This window comes from Sceloporus occidentalis, unplaced genomic scaffold, assembly GCF_023333645.1.
Source record: "Sceloporus occidentalis isolate IW3139 unplaced genomic scaffold, rSceOcc1.0.p SCAF_4, whole genome shotgun sequence".
In the NCBI taxonomy this organism is placed as follows: domain Eukaryota; kingdom Metazoa; phylum Chordata; class Lepidosauria; order Squamata; family Phrynosomatidae; genus Sceloporus; species Sceloporus occidentalis.
In genome coordinates, this window is record NW_028316984.1 from 149,691,062 (window position 1) to 149,711,611 (window position 20,550).

The window sequence follows — 20,550 nt, forward strand, 5'->3', positions numbered from 1 at the left end:
CACTAGAAAATTAATCTTCGTAAAGTGGAAGACAGGAGGAAAAGTCGGAGACAGCAGCACAGGAGGATAGAATCAATGAAGGAAGCCACAACTCTCAGTTTGCAAGACCTGAGCAGCACAGTTGATAACCCAGGATTTTGGAGGCCTCTTAATTATAGTGTCATCATAAGCTGAAGCAGGCTTGACAACGAATAACAACAACAAATAAAAAAGGTTTATAAAATATCTGGGTTTAATGGTGGGATGTGAAGGAAGAGATAGAGAAGGCCAGGTTTATACAGAGCTGCTTTTTCTACTGCACAAGAAGCCAGATACGTTTCTTCTTGTTCTTCTCAGCACCACATGTTATTTTGCATGGCCATTCAGCACATAGAAAAGTGACATATAGCCTCACTGACATACTGACTGAAGATATATTGCCTTGGCTCCTGATATGTGATGCCACCGTGGACTAAATGAAAACCAACAAAATTTATGCAGTGGTGAAAGTCATTACAAAATCTGGTGATGAAAATCTGCACTTTTTCAGTTCCACTGAATCTTGTAGTCATGTTACTAAAGGAATGCTGAATGTAGTTGACCATGTCTGCAGCAACACAATTGGATCCAAAGCAGTTAGACATATCTTCACCCACGTATCCTTAATCCCAATGAAGCCGTCAAGTAATCGGTTTCAATAAAAAACCTTGTTGCCAATTAAAGCCCAAATTTCCATGTGCACAAAAAAAACCCTTTCCTTTCCTTTTAAATGATCCTACCACATAAAATGACTGAAGTCCTACACTGAGAAGGAAGAATATAGCACTAGTCAGTGTAGTTCTGTGTCCTCCGCATGGCTGTACAGCTCCACCTGGTTGCAGCTGTGAAGTCCCAGGAGGGCACCCCAATGCTGCTGCTTACTGGTTGGGGAAGGAGGGAGTGGGAAGGCAATTCAGATGATGAAAAAGCAGCTGGTCTCAGACCAAAGGGGGTGTAAAACTGAGTCTGTACTCACAGGTGGAGTGAACCCTCTTTTTTCTTCCCCTCCAAGCCTAGAACAGTTGCATCTGAATTGTCCCCTTTTCCCCATGGATCAGCAACAGGTCTTCCCAGAGGAAGAGATTTTGGACAAGGCACAAAGGACTGCATCCTGTCCAAAAAACATATACATGTGTTAATTGCCCTTACAACATGTCCCTAAGTGAATGCTGTGCTCATTGTGTCCAGAGGTCTGGGAGAGAGTCCTATGAAAGTGCTGAGATGGAGGTTCTTGTTAGCAGTAAAAGAGAATGGGTAGAATAAGACACTTGGAGACTAGGTTGCTGGAGATGACAGAGCTGTAATAATAATAATAATAATAATAATAATAATAATAATATTTTATATCCTGCCTCTTCCGCTTTGAGGATCGAGGTGGGTAACAAAAGAGTTCATACAAGGAGCCAAGGTATTGCTACCTTTTAGAGAACTATTGTAAACTGTAGGTGGCATTGCATACCTAATTGCAGCACTTAGATAAGTAGCTATGCAGAAAGTCTGTAGACTGATGTTGATTTATCTTAGCCAAGTCTCCTAAACTCAACTTTAAAGGAGCCAAGTTCAGTTACCTGTTTACAGCATTAGTGGAAGGGCATAAGATTTAACAGAGAGGTGTCAAGCTCCAGAGTAGCATCTGCTTACAATTTATTAGTTCATTTGAAAGGAGGAAGAGTCTCTGTAATGAAGGCAGAAGGATAGGATAATCATATTGACTTTGTGGTAAGAATAAAAACAAGATACTTTCCTTCTTCATGCTTTCAGCTTTAACCAATAAATCCTGCTTTTGTTGTACATGGAAAGCTGTGCCACTGACTCCCACCCTTATTTTTCTTGGAATGGAGAAAGAGGATGAGGAAATAACACTGCAGTAAAATGTCCATGTTTCTGTAGAAAGCAATTATTCTCTTTGTGGTGGAAAAATGATTTTAGTGACCCCAATCTTTCAAGATTGGAACCACCCTTCGCCCTCCTATTTCTTCTCATGACCTGAAAGCTAAAACGTTAGATAGTGCTCACTGTGAAAGATCTTCAAAGTTCTGTCAGCTGTAATTGCCAATGTTTCTGCCATGCCACTTACTATCATTTAAGATTTGTAATGCTCCCATGTGTTCAACACATGGCTGCCAGAAACTTCGAAAGTGAGGAATGTCGTTGTCACTGGAAAACAGTTACCATCATAAATAAAACAAGCATGAGCAGTTATTACAGACTTCCTTCTCATGGTGAATTAGGAGAAGGCACAGGAATTCAAGCTGATTCTTCAACTTATGTCAGAGAGATCCAAAGTGAAAAAGAAAATGCTCTATATATGACACTGGAGAGTGATGTGCTTTTCATTGACACAGAGAAACAAATGTGTCTGGCTGTATTCCAAGATGCTTTTAAAAATGGAGAAATGGAGAAAATGCTGCCTACTAGGAGTACCATCCAGTTCAGCTAAATCCAGAAGTTCAGGGAAATGCTAGGCAGGGAGAAGAAAAGGAAGAGTTCTCCTTTTGTCACTAGGGTTGTCCCCTACTCCCAATTACAGTGCTTTGGGGAGAGATGGGATTTTCCTGAATTGTTTTGTGTTTTTACTGCTTTTTCTGACTATATGCCTGAGCCAGCAGCAGGAATATAGGGATTTGCTATATACTGAATTGAATTATTGGTCCATCTAATCTAATAACTATACATTCTAACTATTGGTGGCTCTCCAGGATTTCAGGCAGGAATTATTGTTTCCCACACTCCTGTTTCACGATGGCAGTGCCCTGGAGAATACACCTCTGATTGGAGAGAGGAACCACTGGTAAAACCAAGCCAGAACAAAACTAAACACAGAGATGGTCAATACCAACTACAGTCTGAGCACAAAAATGTGTCCAAAGCCAAGCAGTGGGTCACTGATGAAAATAGTCCAAGAAGCCAGAGGTCAGGAAACAAGATCATAGAGAATTTGAGGTCGAAGGCTTTCATGGCCGGCATCCATAGATTTTTGTGGGTTTTTTGGGCTAACTTATGTGGGCTGTCACCTGAAGTGAAGTGGAAGCCTCTGGGCAGGGCTAAACATGACCTCAGTGTTGTTCTATGATGAGTTCAAAAAAATGAAATAGAAACATGCTTAAAATGATGAGTGCAAAGCCATGAGCAAAAGGCAGATGTGAATGTGCCCTCTGGGCACTAATAATGAGTCTTTGATGGTCTGGGGGTTGAAAACTATGGGGTTACATAAGTAAAACAAAGCCAAGTAAGTCCTGATATTTGCTCTCTTTCAAATCCAGATTAGGTTTGCCCAAACTCTCAGGGAATTGCACAGTACAGTGGCCCCTTCCTATATGCTGGAGATCTGTTCCAGACTCCCCCCCACACACACACATATGGGAAAAACCGCATAAAGTGAAATCCCTTTATATGCTATGGCAGTGCATTCCTGTGTGCGGCGCCACATGGGTGCCTGCGGCACACATGCCATTTTGTCCTTTGTGGCTTGCTGTATGGGTAAGCTTAAATCTGGGTATGGTAAGGCCATGTATGGTGCAAGCACACTGTACTTTACAATGGAGGTTGTACCAGTCTGAGCCAGTTTGGCAGTGGTGGTAAACAGACTAGTTAAGCACTGATTGCTCTCCTGAGCACAACTGATGAAACCATTTCCTTGACAACAGGAGGAAAAGAAATTCCAGTTTGAATGTTAGAATTGAGGCTTGGACAGGGATCCAGGCTGCCTTGTCCTACCTTCCAATATATCTTCCTCCAATGTGTGAAGACTCTGGCAACAGACAATTCCTTGCCTTATGTATCAAAGTCTAATATTCATAACTTGTAATAGCTGTTTTCATGGGTGTTGAACACAAAACCACTGGGAGAAGAAATAAATCCCTTCCAAACCCACCACCACCAAATTAAAAAGATTGCCCTTGCATGGAACTCCCTGTACCTAAGCATAAAAACTGTAGGCTTTAAGTTTCTGTCTGCAGATTTTCTCCAGCTATATAAAACAATTAAACTAAAAGATTCTAGGTATGCCATTAAAACAATCCAGCCCATATTTAAATACATCTAGCACAATTCCCTCCCAAACCTATTAGTCTGATACTTTGCTAGATCTTATTCCCCACAGAGTATGCTACTATTTGCAAAAATGTCATCTGTTTCTGCTAAAAATTATAGCTATTTGCCAATGTTCCAGTGACAGTCAACATACAAAGCTCTGGGTTTTCCAAAAGAGAGCTCTGCTTTGGACCTAAAGTGAAGTTAATTGTGCCTAAAACCATGTAAGTTGAAAAAGTCCACTATCTGGACTGTATTCCATATTCATGGGACTTTTCTCCTCCCATACAGATCACTATGTTCTAATTTAACTTTCAGAGTTCCAAACTGGTCACACTACAGGTATGTGTGTTGTTACCCAAAGAAAAGGGGGACTGATGGCGCAGTGGTTAAATGCCTGTACTGCAGCCAGTCACTCACAAACCCTAAGGTTGCGAGTTCAGTACCAGCTGGGGCTCAGGCTCAACTCAGGCTTGCATCCTTCTGAAGTTGCTAAAAAGAGTACCCAGATTATGGGGGCAATTAGCTTACACTTTGTAAACTACTTAGGGAGTGCTTGAGTGCACTAATAAGAAGTATAGAAATGTACTTGATATTGTTATATTGCTACTGAGCATCAACTGTCAGTTTCCCTTTAAATGTTGGGAGAATTAACATAACCTTTGCAAGAGGTTGGGTAACTTTAGGACCATTAGCACCAGTACATATCAGTACTCACTGAGGACTCCAAGTTTGGGTAAATTAGGGTTTTATTTAGAAATATACAGAGTTCAATCACACTTATGATAGCAACTTAAACAGGCACAGCATTCAGACCTAACTGAAATGGAAATATGGAAATTGGATAGTGAGTTTGAGGGGTCAGGAATGTGATAATTACTTGTCCGAAGAGTAGACCACAAAAAGCCTGAGTGGCTCAAACTGGGGTCTGAGGGTGGCACAGTGTGTGGAAGAATTTCTCAATGCACACAGAGCACAGACTGGGGCCAACTGTGTGTAAAGAGGCTAGGTTTGAGAACTAATATTTATACCTAATAACCAGCCTCTGGGGGTATGTTTGATAATCTCTCACAAGGTAACAAGACCTGATGGATTTCTCAAGAATTAACAGTAGGATTCTAGACTGGTTGATGACTAACTTTAGGGTAACAAAACAGTGATAGGATGAGGACAACGTCTGGGTGGATGGACAGGGAAGATAGTGGGAAACAGGGCAAGCGATAGGAAAAAAGAGCTGGTTTACTGCTTTGGTGCAAAGCAACCTCCTTTGTCTCTTGCTACAAGAGGAAATGCAAAAAGACTTGGGGTGAGGAAGTAGTGAGCACACCCATTTAGCTTTGATTGTAGCATTACCTCGATTGTACACATGTCCTCAGGTCTTCCTTCCTCCTTCATGAGAACTTCACCTGCTTTTCAAAGGTTATCATGATCTCAGACATGAAAATATGATAATATGGAGACCTCAAATACAGTATGGGGTACACAGCGTATACTAACAGTGTGTCTGGATGAAGTGGAGAAGTTAGCAGTAATTTGTTACAGGTAATGGTGGAGGGGTTCATACTGTTCACGAATCCAAGGCCCTGTACAGATGGGCACCCAAGTATGTACTCCGTATGTACTAGGGTTGCCTGGAGGCATCTCTTTTAGACACCCGCAACCTTAGTATGTACAGAGTACATACAAAATGGTGGTGCCCTGTTCACATGGACGCCGCCATTTTGACATAACGGACACCTAGTGTCCGCACGTCACGGCGCCCAGGTGACATCGCAAGTGCGCTAATGGTGCACTGCGGCGTCACTTGCACGCTGCAAAAAGAAGCTGCTTTTGCAGCTTCTTTTTCTGCCACCAGGAGGCTGAGGCTGAGGCTTCCCGCCGGCGGAAATGGAGGTGGCGGCAGGCCACCCTTTTCGGGTAGTCTGTACACCGCCCAAGTTAGGCTTTTGGCTCAGGTTGCAGACTCACAGGAGCATTGATTTCAGAAACAAGTGTTCCCTATAACAGTGCTTTCTAAGATGGTTGATGCGGGGGACTGGCATATTCCCCTTCTCCCATATGCCAGGGATCGGTATCATATTTTTACTCATTGCTACGGTTGTTGTTTTCCTGAAAACTTACTGAGGATGGTTCATGTCCCCTCCCCTATATTTCTCTCCCCCCCACCCCCAAGGCCTTCATGTGGGGCTCTGTAGTTGGAGTGCGGGGTGAAAAAATACTAAGAGGAAACATAAAAAGATATTTATAAAATTATGCATGATACAGATGAGTATATTTTCTCCATTTCCTATATTACAAATTGTATTATAAGACATGGAAATGGAGAAGGTGTGAAGTCTGGACAGTCAGAAAAGAAAGAGTAATTTGCTACCACAAGATCTTATTTGGCCATTGCCTTGGAAAGTGGTGAGTGAGCCATGTCTGTCAATGGTTACTGGATATAATGGTGAAGTGCAACCACATGTTCAGAGGCAATCCTTGGAGGGATCTAGCCACTTTGCAATACAAGAAACTGAAATAGATTGATATTGGTCTATAAGAAGTTTTCTTATATTCCTAGGCAGCAATCCTGTAGCTACTTACCTAAGAGTAAGCCTTGGTGAGCTCAGTGTAACTTATTTCTGAGTAGATCTCTATAAGAGGCTGCTGCTAGTCTTTGCTGTTTTCAGAACTATGGCATATATTTCATTCCAACTTACAACCTGTGTTTCACTTAAATATAGCCCAGTTTCTCCTCTCTTCTGTTCTGTCTGGCCACCGTTTTGTTTTTCTTATTTTCAACAATTTAACAGTCAGGGTGTGGAGGGGATAGTAATACCAACATCAACCATTTTAAGCTAGAGACAGGTGAAAATCAACACTTGAGAATCAAAGGCTAATGTGGTGGGGATACATGAGAAAATGAAGAGGATTTGTACTATTTATAATTAGGTCAAGTCTACTGTTAATTAAACCTCAGACAAAGTGTGGCCCCTTCTGTACTGAATAGTGCTTCTTCGTGGACGAATATGTTGCTAGCACACCTTTCTGTATTTAAGAGATTCAGCAGGACGTATGTCAGGTGTCCTTTCCAAGACAATAAAAAGCATAATATTTAACTGAATATCTCACATTGAAAACAAACTTTATAATTTGCCTACAGTAAGCAAGAGTGTTTTTGCAAAAATATTCTGAAACGTGTATATTTCCATGCAAATGCTGAAGTCTGCTTTTAGTATTTATTGTAAGAAACAGCACATATGGGGAAAACACGTGAATTAGGCTAGTATTTACGAAGGTAACTTGGTAAAATAATTGCAAAGGGCAAACATCATATTGTATGAATATATATAAATGTTGTCCTGTTTACAAACTTGTTTCTTAAAGCCATTTAAATTCCACTGAACATTAACATTATTATTTTTTAAAAGCTTTTTCCACATTCAAAGCAAGAAAATTCTACTCCCATAACTTAACAAAAAGCAGAACTGGGTTTTAATGTATCAGGGAGAACAAATGTTATAAATCTAGGTGCTTTCAAGCAATAATGATATATGTAACAAACATGCAGCCACTATAAGGATTTTAATCAATGATTATATATAAGCAAGGTTAGGGGTTTCCATGAGACCTTATTTAGTTTCTTCACTCTCTTTTTCTTCATCCGAAAAATGTGGAACAGATTTCTTAGCCACAACATTGTCCAGTCTTTGTCCTTGGAGATACGGATTTGTACTCTGAAATATATATACAGAGAGAGAGAGAGACATGTAAAAATTAAATGATTTAGAATGGGACAGAATTCAGAAAAATGTCCTATGGTGTTCACTTGTATTTGGGATATACCCTTGAGTGGATATATTAAAGATGACAGCCTGAAATGTTCTCCCTTAATCTCTGTTCTGAAAAATGAGGATATATGCTTGTTCGTTGGGTGGGCTTGAACCAAACTGATTACTTTTCTGAGACAGAAATGAGAGAAGAAGAAATTGGCACTAGATACAGAAGAGTGACTTTTGAGTGATAGGCAGCTCTTTGGTCACTAAGAACACCTATTTCTGTGCATTAACACGTGTAAATAGGGAAAGAATGGTCCTGATGATCCAATTGCTAATATGCTAACTAGGAAGCAATGGGGCGAGGTAGATGGGCTTCCAGCAGCAGCCAGAAGCTGCTGCTGGCCTGATTGCCCCAGGGCCATGGTGAAGACATGCTGCGGCCCCGAAGGCACCTCCTGCCATAGTCCCAAATGGACCATGGCAAGGAGCGGAAAAGATCCCGTCCTTTTGGGGCTGGTTTTGGGCTGCCTTAAGCAACTCCAGGGTGGCTTCCAGATGCTCTGAGGGCATGTGCCATCTAAATGCCATGCCCCCGGAGCAGCTGGAAGCCACACCTGTATGCCCATCTATTTCAGGCCAATAGCTTTTATCTCTGCAATTGCACGAGCACAAAGCTGGCAAATGAAGTTAGTAGTCTGAATGTGGCTTAATAACTTCTAGAGATACAGATGCCAGAGAATTCTGATAGGTACATATTAACTGTATCTGATACAAATTTACAGTTGGCCCTCAACATTTGCAGCTTTGACTTTCGCAGATTTCATTGTTAACAGATTTGATATGTTCTCTGTAGGAATCTCTAGGTCCTCCAGCATAACCCTGTGGTCAGTATCCACCAGAAGTTTCATTGGAGGGCGTAGAGATTCCTAGAAAGGACACTTCTCTAGGCATTTGTAGTTCCTCCAGAGAAATTCTACGGTCAACCTTCAGTGGATGTTGACTGTAGAGCTGTGCTGGAGAGATGTATTCTCTCAGGTTAAAAAAAAAGTTTTTTAAAAATTGTGGATTTTCCACTTCCACAGGGGTCCTGTGCCCCTAATCCCAGTGGATATGGCCCACTGCATTCATTATACTTTTATGTGCATGAAAAATTCTTCAACAATCAAAACAGTCTTTGTTAATACCTTTAACATTAACTGAATGCAAGTTAATATAATCAAATGGTTATCACATATTACATATTTGCTATCTGCTTTCTAAGTTGATTCCCACAGTGGCATGTTATGAGAGAACTTAGTATGAATATATATATATATACACACACACACACACACACACACACACACACACACACTCCAGAAAAACTAAAAAATAGTCTGCTGTATTTCAGCACAATCTACTGTGTTAGCCACACCAACTGGATCAAGCAGTTCAGTTACAACTTGCATTTGTTGTGTCTGAATCATTTAATTGTGCCTGATCCAGATAGGCAGATGGATTACATGTCCTTTAAGGAGACACACCCCAAAAAATAAAAAAGAGAGATATCCAGAGGAAGGATTACTTTTAGGATGGGTACTTATTCTTCTTCTATGGTCTTTAAAGCCTTTAAAGGGGGCAAAGGTCAAGTGTATTTCTAGTTTTAATTGAAAACCAAGTGCCATGATTTGGCAAATAGTATATTAGGAAAAACTGGCTCAGATGAAAGAAACATCTATAGAAAGGTACTGCTTATTGCAGAAATGCTGGTGAAGCAAGGCCTATGGCCAAATATAACATTTGCAAATAGTACATCTATCTTATTTCAGCAATATGATTTGACTTTGCATTGTTGTCTGAACCTAGACTAAAGTACTAAAATGAGAACAAGTTGTGTTCTGAAAATTACCCTTTTATTTCGTTTCGGTCCACCCTTCATTTTCTCAAAGAGTAAATTCTTATTCTGAAAGGAGAAACAAAATTACATAGTATGGATCAAATTTTATACCTTCTTTTCAAGCAAGACTTTATGCCATGTAAATATTAGCATATGAGTATTTTGGAAAGCAGTTTGGGAGAGAATGTCATGTTGCTGGAAGATAAACCACAAGAAAACATTTGAATTACTATAGCTATTAATAAAATATCTTTGCTATTCTTCTGGGATGCACAGTGTCATCAACTATTATAAAAGTCAGAATATATTGTATGATGGTTTTAATATAACTGTCTCAGCAAGGGAAGAGTCAGAGTGGAAAAAACAGAGGAGTGGACGAGCACGTGCTTAGTATGGATAAGGTCCATACTGCTAGGGAACAAGTGCTTAGTATGGATAAGGTCCATACTGCTATGGAACAAGTTTAGTATGGATAAGTTCAAGCTCCAGCTACAGAGATCTTACAGTATATTCATGGAGTAGGGAAAAACTGCCTGACACGTTAAAAGACCTAATGTCTAGGAGGCTAGATAGAACAATAGGCTTGATTTAGTACTAATTTAGTACTATGTAATACCATCATGATGGTTTGAATGTTGGGACTATGACTGTGGAGACCAGCTTTTAATTCCCTACTTGGCCAAGAAACCCATGGTGACCTTGCAAGTCAAATGCTCTAAGCCTCAGGGGAAGGCAATGGCAAACCTCCCCTGAACAAGTGTTGCCAACAAACCCCCATGATAGATTGGCTGTAAATCAGAAAGGACTTGAGAGCACACAACAACAACAACAACCACAACCTAACCTAAAGGCACCAGATGTTGTTTGATCTTGGAAACAAAGCAGGGTCAGCCCTGGTTAGCAATGAATATCAGGTGTTGTAAACTATATTTCAGAGGGACAAATTGGCAAAAACACTTCTGAGTATTCCTTGTCTAAGAAAACCCTATAAAATTCATGGGGTCTCTGTAAGTCAATAGGCAGCTTGGAGGCATATAAACAGACATAGATAATTTAAAACTGCAGGGAGGTCAAGAGTAAGCAGTTTGAGGCAGGACTATATTCAGAGCTTTGCTTTTAGAATACAATTCCCAGAATCCCCCAGATAGTGCTGATTTTTATGACACAACTATTCCTGATCGTTTGACTCATTTTGTTATATATGTGTGTTACTGCCAGCTAAACAAATGTTTTAGCAGAACTGATTTCTTCTCTTCCTGCATTCCCCTCTAATCTCCCCATATGCTCTGGAGGATTGAGGGACCATGCAGATAGACTTGGGATGTGTGGGGAGGAGAGAGAGGAAAATGCATATCACACAAGTAGATGCTTACCTGCATGGTTTTGTCCAGGAACTTTACATGTTTTCAGTGTTTTGTAAAGCAGGAGAAGGGAACACAACAACTCCAACTATTGTTGATTTTGTTTTATACCCTGCCTTTCCCCACAAAATGGAACTCAGGACAACCGACAACAAAATGAATAAAAATATTATTTAAAAAAGGAAACAGACTTTTAAAAGAATATTTTTAAAGGAATTGAAATTATGAGAATTGTTGAATTCCAAATTAATCAGGTCCAGGCAGCAGATTCAGTGGTTATAGATGACAAGAACTATGGGGTGACATATGCCTTTTCATATGTGTTCCAAGTCTTTATCTGAAGTGCTTTCACCATTGCTTTCTATATTTTATTCAAGTTGTACAATCATAGCATTGGAAGATACCCCAAGGATTCCCTAGATCAATTCCTTGCCAATGCGGAACTTAACAGCTAAAGCATCCTTGACAGGAGGCCATCCCAACTTTGTCTGAAGACCACCAACAAGGGAGCGTCCCACACCTTCAAATGTAGTTAGGAAATAGCATTTACAACAACAACAACAACAACAACAGAATTTATTTATATCTTCCGGCCTCTCCCAATTGGATCGAGGCAGGATCACAGTAGAGTTTAAAAAATACAATTAAAACATTACAATATTATTACTACACGTTAAAACAATAGTTAAAAACATAAAATCAACTATGATGGGGTCAGATGCTCTCGTTCCATACAGAAACAGTCTGTAATTCATAGAAGGTCAGGTGGGTATGCACGTCAAAAAAGCTCTGTATTAACTGCCTTCTTGAAAGTTTCCAGGGATGTAGCAAGGCGGATCTCCTCTGGAAGTCCATTCCATAGCTATACTAAATGCTTTTTGGGAAGTAGAAACATATTTAGATGCTGGTACCTCTAACAATTTCTTCCCATCTGTTCTAAGAGTGCGGGGTGGATTGTATAGGGAGATGCGTTCCTGTAAGTAACTTGGGCCCAAGCCATGTAGGGCTTTAAAGGTAATAACCAACACCTTGTATTATGCCTGGAAGCTAATTGGAAGCCAGTGTAGATCTTTCAGAATAGGTGTTATGTGGTCAAATCTCGAGGATCCAGTGACCAACATGGCTGCCGCATTTTGCACTAATTGGAGATTTTGAACTTGATACAAGGGTAGCCCCATGTAGAGCGCACTGCAGAAATCAAGACGAGAGATTACCAGAGCATGTACTACAGCTTCAAGATCCTTTCAGTTGAGGGTAGGGTCGCAGTTGGCACATCAACCAAAGTTGATACCAAGCACTTCTGGCCATCACATCTACTTGAGATGACAAACGTAGAGACGGATCCAGGAGTACTCCCAAACTGCGAACTTCATCCTTCAGGGGAAGTGTGACCCCGTCTAGGAGTGGTTGACAAATTTCCTTCCCCAGGCCTAAGGATCCTATGGCAAGTACCTCCGTTTTCTCTGGATTCAGCCTGAGTTTGTTTTTCCTCATCCAGCCCTTTACCGACTCAAGGCAGGGATTCAGGGGGGAGGTGTCATCCTTAGTCACTGTAACAGTCGGGGACATAGAGAAGCATATTTGGGTGTCATCAGCGTACTGATAACCCCGCGCCCCATGTCTTTGGATTCTCTCTCCCAGCGGTTTCATGTAAATGTTAAACAGCATGGGGGACAAGATGGTGCCTTGGGGGAGGCCAGATGTTAGCTCTTTTCTAGAAGAGCAACTGTCCCCCAGCCTCACCATCTGGAACCTGCCCAAGAGGTAGGATCGGAGCCACTGGAGCACAGTGCCCCCTATACCCAACTCCCTCAGGCATTCCAGAAGGATACCATGGTCGATGGTATCAAAAGCCGCGGAGATATCCAAGAGCACTAACAGGGTCACACTTCCCCTGTCTGTGCCCAGACGGAGATCAACGATTAAGGCGACCATGGCTGACTCCGCTCCGTATCCCGCCCTAAAGCCGGTTTGAAATGGGTCCAGATAATCGGTTTCATCCAAGACAGCTTGGAGTTGGAAGGCCACTTTAGGCTATCATATCACCTCTTAAATGTCTAATCTTCAGACTAGACATATCCAGCTCACTCAAGTTTTCCTTGCAGGGCTTTGCTTTCAAAATCTTTACAATTCTAATCACCCATCCTCTACACATTTTCCAGATTGTCAATATCCTTCTTAAACTGTAGCATGCAAAATTCAACAAAGTCCTCCTAGTGTGGCCTGACCAATTAGAACAGAGTGATACTATTATTTCCCTTGATTTCCTTGCACTGTTGACTTGTGTTTAGCTTTGGGTTAAGACCCCGGATCCTTTTCGCACATTTGTTGTTGTTAACTGCCTTTGAGTCGCTCTCTACTCATGGCAACCCTATGGATGAGACATCTCCAAGACCCTCTGTCCTCAACTGCTCTGCTTAGTTCCTGCAACCCCATACCCGTGACTTCATTAATAGTCCACTCATCTGGCATGTGGCCTTTTCTCTTCCTACTTCCCTCCACCTTTCCCAGCATTATTGTCTTTTTCAATGAGTCCTTTCTTCTCATGATGTGTCCGAAGTACAACAGCCTCAGTTTGGTCATCTTGGCTTCCAGGGAGGTTTCAGGCTTGATCTACTCTATGACCCATTTGATTGTCCTTTTGGCTGTCCATGGGATCCTCTCCAGCACCACATCTCAAATGAATTGATTTTCTTTCTGTCATCTTTCATAACTGTCAAGCTCTCACATCAATACATGGTAATAGGGAATACGATGGCTTGTATGATCCTAACTTTTGTGCTGAATTGTATATCTTTGCATTTTAGAATCTTTTCTAGTTCTTTCATAGCCACCCTTCCCATTATTAATCTTCAGTCCCCATTTCTATCGGTGTTTGATCCCAGGTATGGGAATCCTTTTACTATTTCTATTTCTTCATTGTCTAGGTTGAACTTGTGAAGGTCCTCAGTGGTCATTATTTTTGTTTTCTTTATGTTCAACATTAAGCCTGCCTTTGAACTTTCTTCTTTGATCTTCCTTAGTAGGTGTTCCAGGTCTGTGAAGTTTTCTGCTACTACTATGGTGTCATCTGCATCTCAGATTGCTGATATTCCTTCCTACTATTTTGACTCCTCCTTCTGTGTCCAAGCCTGCTTTTCTTATGTTATGCATACAAGTTGAACAGATAGGGTGAAAGGATGCAGCCTTGTCTGACCCCTTTGTCAATTGGGAACCATTCTGTTTATCCACGTTCTGTTCTGACAGTCGCTTCTTGTCCTGAGTAGATTCCTCATCAGGACTATCAGATGTGCTGGCACTCCCATGGAGCATTCCATAGCATTTCATGATCTATGCAATCAAAGGGTTTGCTATAGTCTATAAAGCCCTGCTGATTTTCTTTTCGGATTCCCTGGTGTGGTCCATTAGCCATCTTATATTTGCAATGTGGTCCCTAGTGCCTCTACCTTTCCTGAACCCTGCTTGAACCTCTGGGATTTCTCTCTCTATGTATGGTTGGAGTCTATCTGCTTTATCACACTAGGGGGCAAACAGGATTTAAACAAGAGTTAAACGAGAGTTAAACAGGAAATGCCTGATGTTTATCACACACCATTTCCTGTTTAACTCTCATTCAACTCTCGTTTAAATCCTGTTTGCCTTCTAGTGTGATAAAGCAATAAGTTGCAAAGGTTTGAGCATGATTTTGCTTGCGTGGGAGATCAGTGCTATGGTCCTATAGTTGCTGCAGCCTCTTGTCTCTCCCTTTTTGTGGATGAGGATTCTCTATTGATCACTTCCAATCTGTTGGCCATACTCCTATCAAAATTAGATGCCACTCATCCTGTATTTGTGTATCTAATTTTTCTGCCTAAATGTAAAGCACTCTGGCTAAAGATATCGACATCAAAATCCCTCCCTTCATTTAACTCCCCCTCTAAAAATATCCTTTTAAAAAACAAAAATGAAAAAGAATTCAATGTTTGGTCTAGAACGTTTTTAATAGATCAAACTTTTTAAAACTGCCAAAGTTGTCTTGGCAGACAGAAGAACTCTCTTTTTAAAAAAAAGCAAAAGTGATGACTATGACCACAGCCTGTACAAGTGTTTCCACATATTGTTATATTTCATAAATGTAGTGAGTTCAAATAAGGCCTGGAATGTTAGACAGATGCTCAACAGATTTTGTTTCAATTGGGATTACAGTTCTGGACTAAAAAAACTGAGGAAAAGGAGATTAGATTAAAATTAGGTGAAAAGCAAAATGCTATGTCATAGTTATATAAACAACTGACCCAACAGTCACAACATCAACAGAAGTAGTGAAAGAGTCACAAAACAATTATTTCTGAAATAAACCTTGATTTTTGAGGAACAAATGGTTTGGAGAGCTACAGTGATTTATGCCAAACATTATCTGTGGGTACTTCTCATGCTAATTTAAACTCCAAATTCACAAGACATAACTTTTCCCTGACCTCAACTATTTCATCTCGGTTGTGCCAAAAAGACAAGGTAACTGAGATGAAGTTGGCCAAGGAGAAACATTCTTGGCTAGAGTCATTTTTTGCAAACTTACTTGGGGGGAGGGGGATTCTATTTAGCATGCAAGAAACAATAACAGAAGTATACACTGTTTCCTGTAAGAAGTAATATATAATTTATTTTAACCTGTTGTTTTAACTTGATCTTCTATTTTTTTAAAAAAAAAAATTGTTCTACAATTAAAATTGGAAGTTGCATCTTTAAAGAAAAACACTCAGTACAACTGCTTTGTTTCAACAAAGATCGTATTTTGTTTTGTCTGCCTGGAAATATTTTAAAACCATAACTAATTTTTAAGTATAATAGAAACAGAGTGCAGATAAGGTAATGAAATTTGGTATAAAATATTAGCTATGTAACAAGGGTAAAACTGAAAATGCTGCATGCCCTTTAAAGTTCCACCAGACAGAACATGCTGGCTTCTGATGAGATGCTGGGCATCTTTTGCTCACATCTTGTTGAGGTTTAGACTGCCAGTGGCATTCCCCCTCTGGATAGGCAACCTGTTAAAATGATGCACTCTCATAAGCTTACACATTCTGATGCATTCCCAAAGATTCTGGGAATTTTTCTGGCTAGTGTGGTTTGTGATGATGCCCTAATTGTCCTCTGGATGGAGGGATAACTTGGACAGTTGACATGAACACTTCAAGGTGCCCTTTTCTTCTGAGAATACCTCATATTAATCCTTGGTATATACCTCAGCTGAGGGCATCAAAGCAAGTAGGAACACATCTGGAACAGAGCACAGATTTTCAGTGGAGGTATCTGGAGTACAGTCTGCTATTGTTCTTATGGATGTTTAGTTACTGCAGCTTGTGGATGCAGGCAAGGTGCTTGAAAGAATCTTTACACAATTTGTATATTCAATCGTTGCACTTCACTGTTTATTAAATCCAGCATGAAGGAGATCTCTAGCTAGGTCCAGAAGATAATAAATATTTCATTCAGAGGGAGATGGCCCCAGATTCTTTAAAGGAAGCCATAATTCAACACCTTCTGATGTTAACTACTACAGGCTAACAGTGGCTAGCACCGAGACAAAGTGATTAAAATTACAGTGACCAACCAAGGCCTGGACGAAACTGATTACTGTATCTTGATCTGTTCTGATTGTGTTTCAGGGCTGGTCCTGGAAAAGACACGATGCAGTGGCTTAGTGGTTAAGATCAGAAGGTTGGCAGTTCAAGGCCCAAGTGCTGCATGACAGGGTGAGCTCCTGTCACTAGTTCCAGCTTCTGCCAACCTAGCAGTTCAAAAGAATGCAAATGCAAGTAGATAAATAGGTACCACTTTGGTGGGAAGGTAACAGTGTTCAGTGCAGTCATGTCACCATGACCACCAAAGTAGTCTTCGGACAACACTGGCTCTTCGGAGATGACAAGTCGGTTATGACTAGACATTCATGTCAAGGGACTACCTTTACCTTTACCTGGAAAAGACACTGCCTTGTGTGGAATGATCTTTGTTGAGAGAGTAATTGGGAGGAATGCAACCCTGTTGATTCTCGAGTCCTTTCCATTGACCATGGTACATTTCTGGACACACTGGACTGGAAGGCATCAATTGGTGGTAGTTTTTTGTGGGTTTTTTGGGCTATGTGGCCATGCTCTAGCAGAGTTTCTTCCTGACGTTTCGCCAGCCACAGATGCTGGCAAAACGTCAGGAAGAAACTCTGCTAGAACATGGCCACATACCTGAAAAACCCACAAAAAACTATGGATGCTGGCCATGAAAGCCTTCAACATCAATTGGTGGTAGTTGAAAAAGCTGCAGCCAAGTTAAATGGAGCTGGCAACAGGGAGCACACAACTCCCTTGTTGTCCCTTGTTGGCTGCCAGTCTGTTTCTGGGCACAATTCAAAGTGCTGGTTTTGAGCGATAAGCCTATAGTTTGGATTTTGACCTATAAAACCCTATATGGCTTGAGCTAAGGCTATTTGAAGGACCATATATCCTTTAATGAGCCCACTAGAGTGTTGAGGTCACCCAGAGAAGCCCTTCTCTCTGTCCCACTACCCTTTCAGGCGTGTTTGGTGAGAACAAAGGAAAGAGCCTTCTCAGTGGCTGTTCCCAGGTTCTGGAACTCCCTCCCTAGAGAGGCCAGGATGGCCCCATCCTTACTCTCCATTCAGCAGCAGATAAAAATATCCTTGTGCCATCAGGTTTTTTCAAATGGACAGGTGTTAGGCTTTAAATGTTGTGTAATTCAGATTTTAATGTTGTTTATAGAGTTTATAATAGATTTTAAATTTAAAGGCATAACTGTTTTAACTTTTTAAATTGTTTGTTTTTAAATTTTTATATTTATACATTGTAATGCTTTTGTATTGTTTTAAATTGTATTGTTTTAAATTTGCTGTGCGCCACCTTGAGTCCTTATACTGGGAGAAAGGTAGGCCTTAAGATAGTAGTAGTAGTAGTAGTAGTAGTAATTCTGCACCTGCTTGGATAGTAATTTTCAAATGGTATAAACAGAAGATTACTGTTTGATCCCCTAAAAATCACAAGTTTTATTCTTTGACTCAGGCTATTTAATATCAGCATGAAACCACTCTGAGAGGTCTTCTATACACTAGGTCTGAGGTGTCTTCCATATTCAACTAACACTCAACCTTATTTGTCATTTTTATTGTCAGGTAAGGCTATGGCAGTCCTGAAACAGTGCTTGGAAGCAGTAACAGTTAGGAATGAACAAACCAAGATGCAGTGTACTGAAGAGAGAGGCCGGTGTTTTATTAATGGTCTTCATCCTGTTCTAGATGGTATCACAGTTATCCCAGTGGATCAGGTTGCAGGTTATAGGTGTTGATACAGTAATGTCACCTGAGGCTTACTATGGCTTGAAGCATTTTACATCAGCTTTAGCAGAAATAGTATCATTCTTCTATGTCCTCTCATTTACACCAGTGCAAATGGAATTGCCTTTAAAATGGGTTGGAAACTGCAATTTGTCTAAACTAGAGCTACATGGCTACTGAATGAAGCTGAGTGATCATATTGTGCCTAAATGGCTTGTAACCAGGTTACATATGCATATGTTGCTAGGTTAACTTGCATATGAAGTAAGGCAGGTGACTATTAGGAAGAGAGCCTTTTTTTTTAGTGTGGCAGCTAGTGTGAACAACCTAACCAGAGAGGCTGCAGCCAGCCTTGGAAGCATTTTGGCTGAAGATGAAGATCTTTCTGTCCACCTAGACCTTTTAAATAATTAACACAATCTGGACCAGTCAGTTTTAAAATATCTGTTTTAATGTGACAGTTGCTGAAAGTTTTCCTTCCTAATGCATTATGGCTAGTTTTGATTTTCTAGTCATATGCTTTAGTTTCTATTTTAAAATTTCAATGTTTGTATATTATAAGAAACTCAGACAAATTGTATTATAGATTGGTAAGAGAACTTTGCATAGAGGCTTACAAATGCTATACACCAGGGGTGGGGAGATGTGGGAGGCTATAGGGCCATTTTGAGCTACTTCCAACCCCACATAGGCCACACCATCACCATTTTCAGGAACCAGAACAGAGGTTTTGGTCACCTCTGTTCTGTTTCTGGGGCAATTTTCAACTGTTTCACGGTGATTGTGGCAAATGGAATCTTAGAGCCACTGACAATAATCTTTGAGATCTCCTGGAGAACAGGAGAATTCCCAGCAGACAGGAAAAGGGTAAACGTTGTCCCCATCTTCAAAAAGGGTGAAAAAAAGAGGATCCCACTATTATCACCCAGTTAGTCTGACATCAATACCAGGAAAGATACTAGAGCAGACAATTAAACAGAGAACATTTAGAAGAGAATGCCATAATCACAAAAAGTCAACATAGGTTTCTGAAAAACAAGTCATGCCAGACGAATATTATCTATTTTTTTTTAAAATAAAATTACCAGCTTGGTAGATGAAGGGAATGCTGTGGATATTGCATATCTTGATTTCAGTAAAGCCTTTGACAAGGTTCCCCATGACATTCTTGCAAACAAGCTAGTAAAATGTGGGCTAGACAATGCAACTATTAAATGGATTTGTAATTGGTTGACTGGTTGAACACAAAGGGTGCTCAGCAATGGCTCCTCTTCATCTTGGAGGCAAGTGACCACTGGGGTGCTACGGGGTTCTGCCCTGGGCCTAGTGCTATTCAACATCTTTATCAACAACTTGGACGAAAGAATAGAGGACATGCTTATCAAATTTGCAGATGACACCAAATTAGAAAGAAAGCTGAGCAAATAATTACAAAATGAATTTCAACATGGAATAATGTATGGTACTGCACAGATATAGGATGGGGGACACCTTGCTTAACAAGAATTAACAAGAAGTGAAAGGGATCATCTAGGAGTCATAGTAGACCACAAATTAAACATGAGTCAACAGTGTGACGTGGCAGCTGAAAAGACCAATGCAATTCTAGGCTGCATCAATATAGCATCTAGATCAAGGGAAGTAATATTGCTACTCTATTCAGCTTTGGTCAGGCCTCTGGAATACTGTGTCCAGTTCTGGACACCACAATTGTTAACAAGCTGTAGCATATCCAGAGGAGGGCAATCAAAATGACGAAGAGTCTGGAAACCATTCCCTATGAGGAGAGACCTAGGAAGCTTGGTATGTTTAGCCTGGAAAAGAGATGGTTAAGAGGTGATATGATCGCCCTGATTAAGTATTTGAAGAGGTGTCGCACTGAGAATGGAATAAGATTATTTTCTGCTGCTCTAGAAAACAGGACCTAGAACAATGGATGCAAACTACAGAAAAAGAGATTCCAGCTCAACATTAGGAGGAACGTCCTGACAGTAAGACCTGTTTAAAAGTCTCCTTCTTTGGAGGTTTTTAAACAGAAGCTGGGTGGTCATCTGTTGTGGGTGCTCTGATTGTGAGATTCTGCATGGAAGGGGATTGGACTGGATGGCCCTTGTGGTCTCTTCCAAATCTATCATTCTATGAAAAAAGCATTAGACTGCAAAAACTCTTTCCCTAGAATAA

The 20,550-nt window shown here is 40.6% G+C and overlaps 1 protein-coding gene across 1 annotated transcript in view; it reads right to left on the reverse strand.

The window, feature by feature from the left end:
• Positions 1-4,743: 4,743 nt before the first annotated feature.
• Positions 4,744-20,550, reverse strand: part of SCG5 (secretogranin V) — a 35,780-nt gene continuing 19,973 nt past the window's right edge. The window contains exons 5-6 of the mRNA XM_089522006.1: positions 9,697-9,750; positions 4,744-7,766 (exon numbers count right to left, since the gene is read on the reverse strand). Of these exons, the coding sequence (XP_089378132.1) occupies positions 7,662-7,766; positions 9,697-9,750 (159 nt within the window). The 3' untranslated portion in view covers positions 4,744-7,661. The remainder of the gene's footprint in view (positions 7,767-9,696; positions 9,751-20,550) is intronic.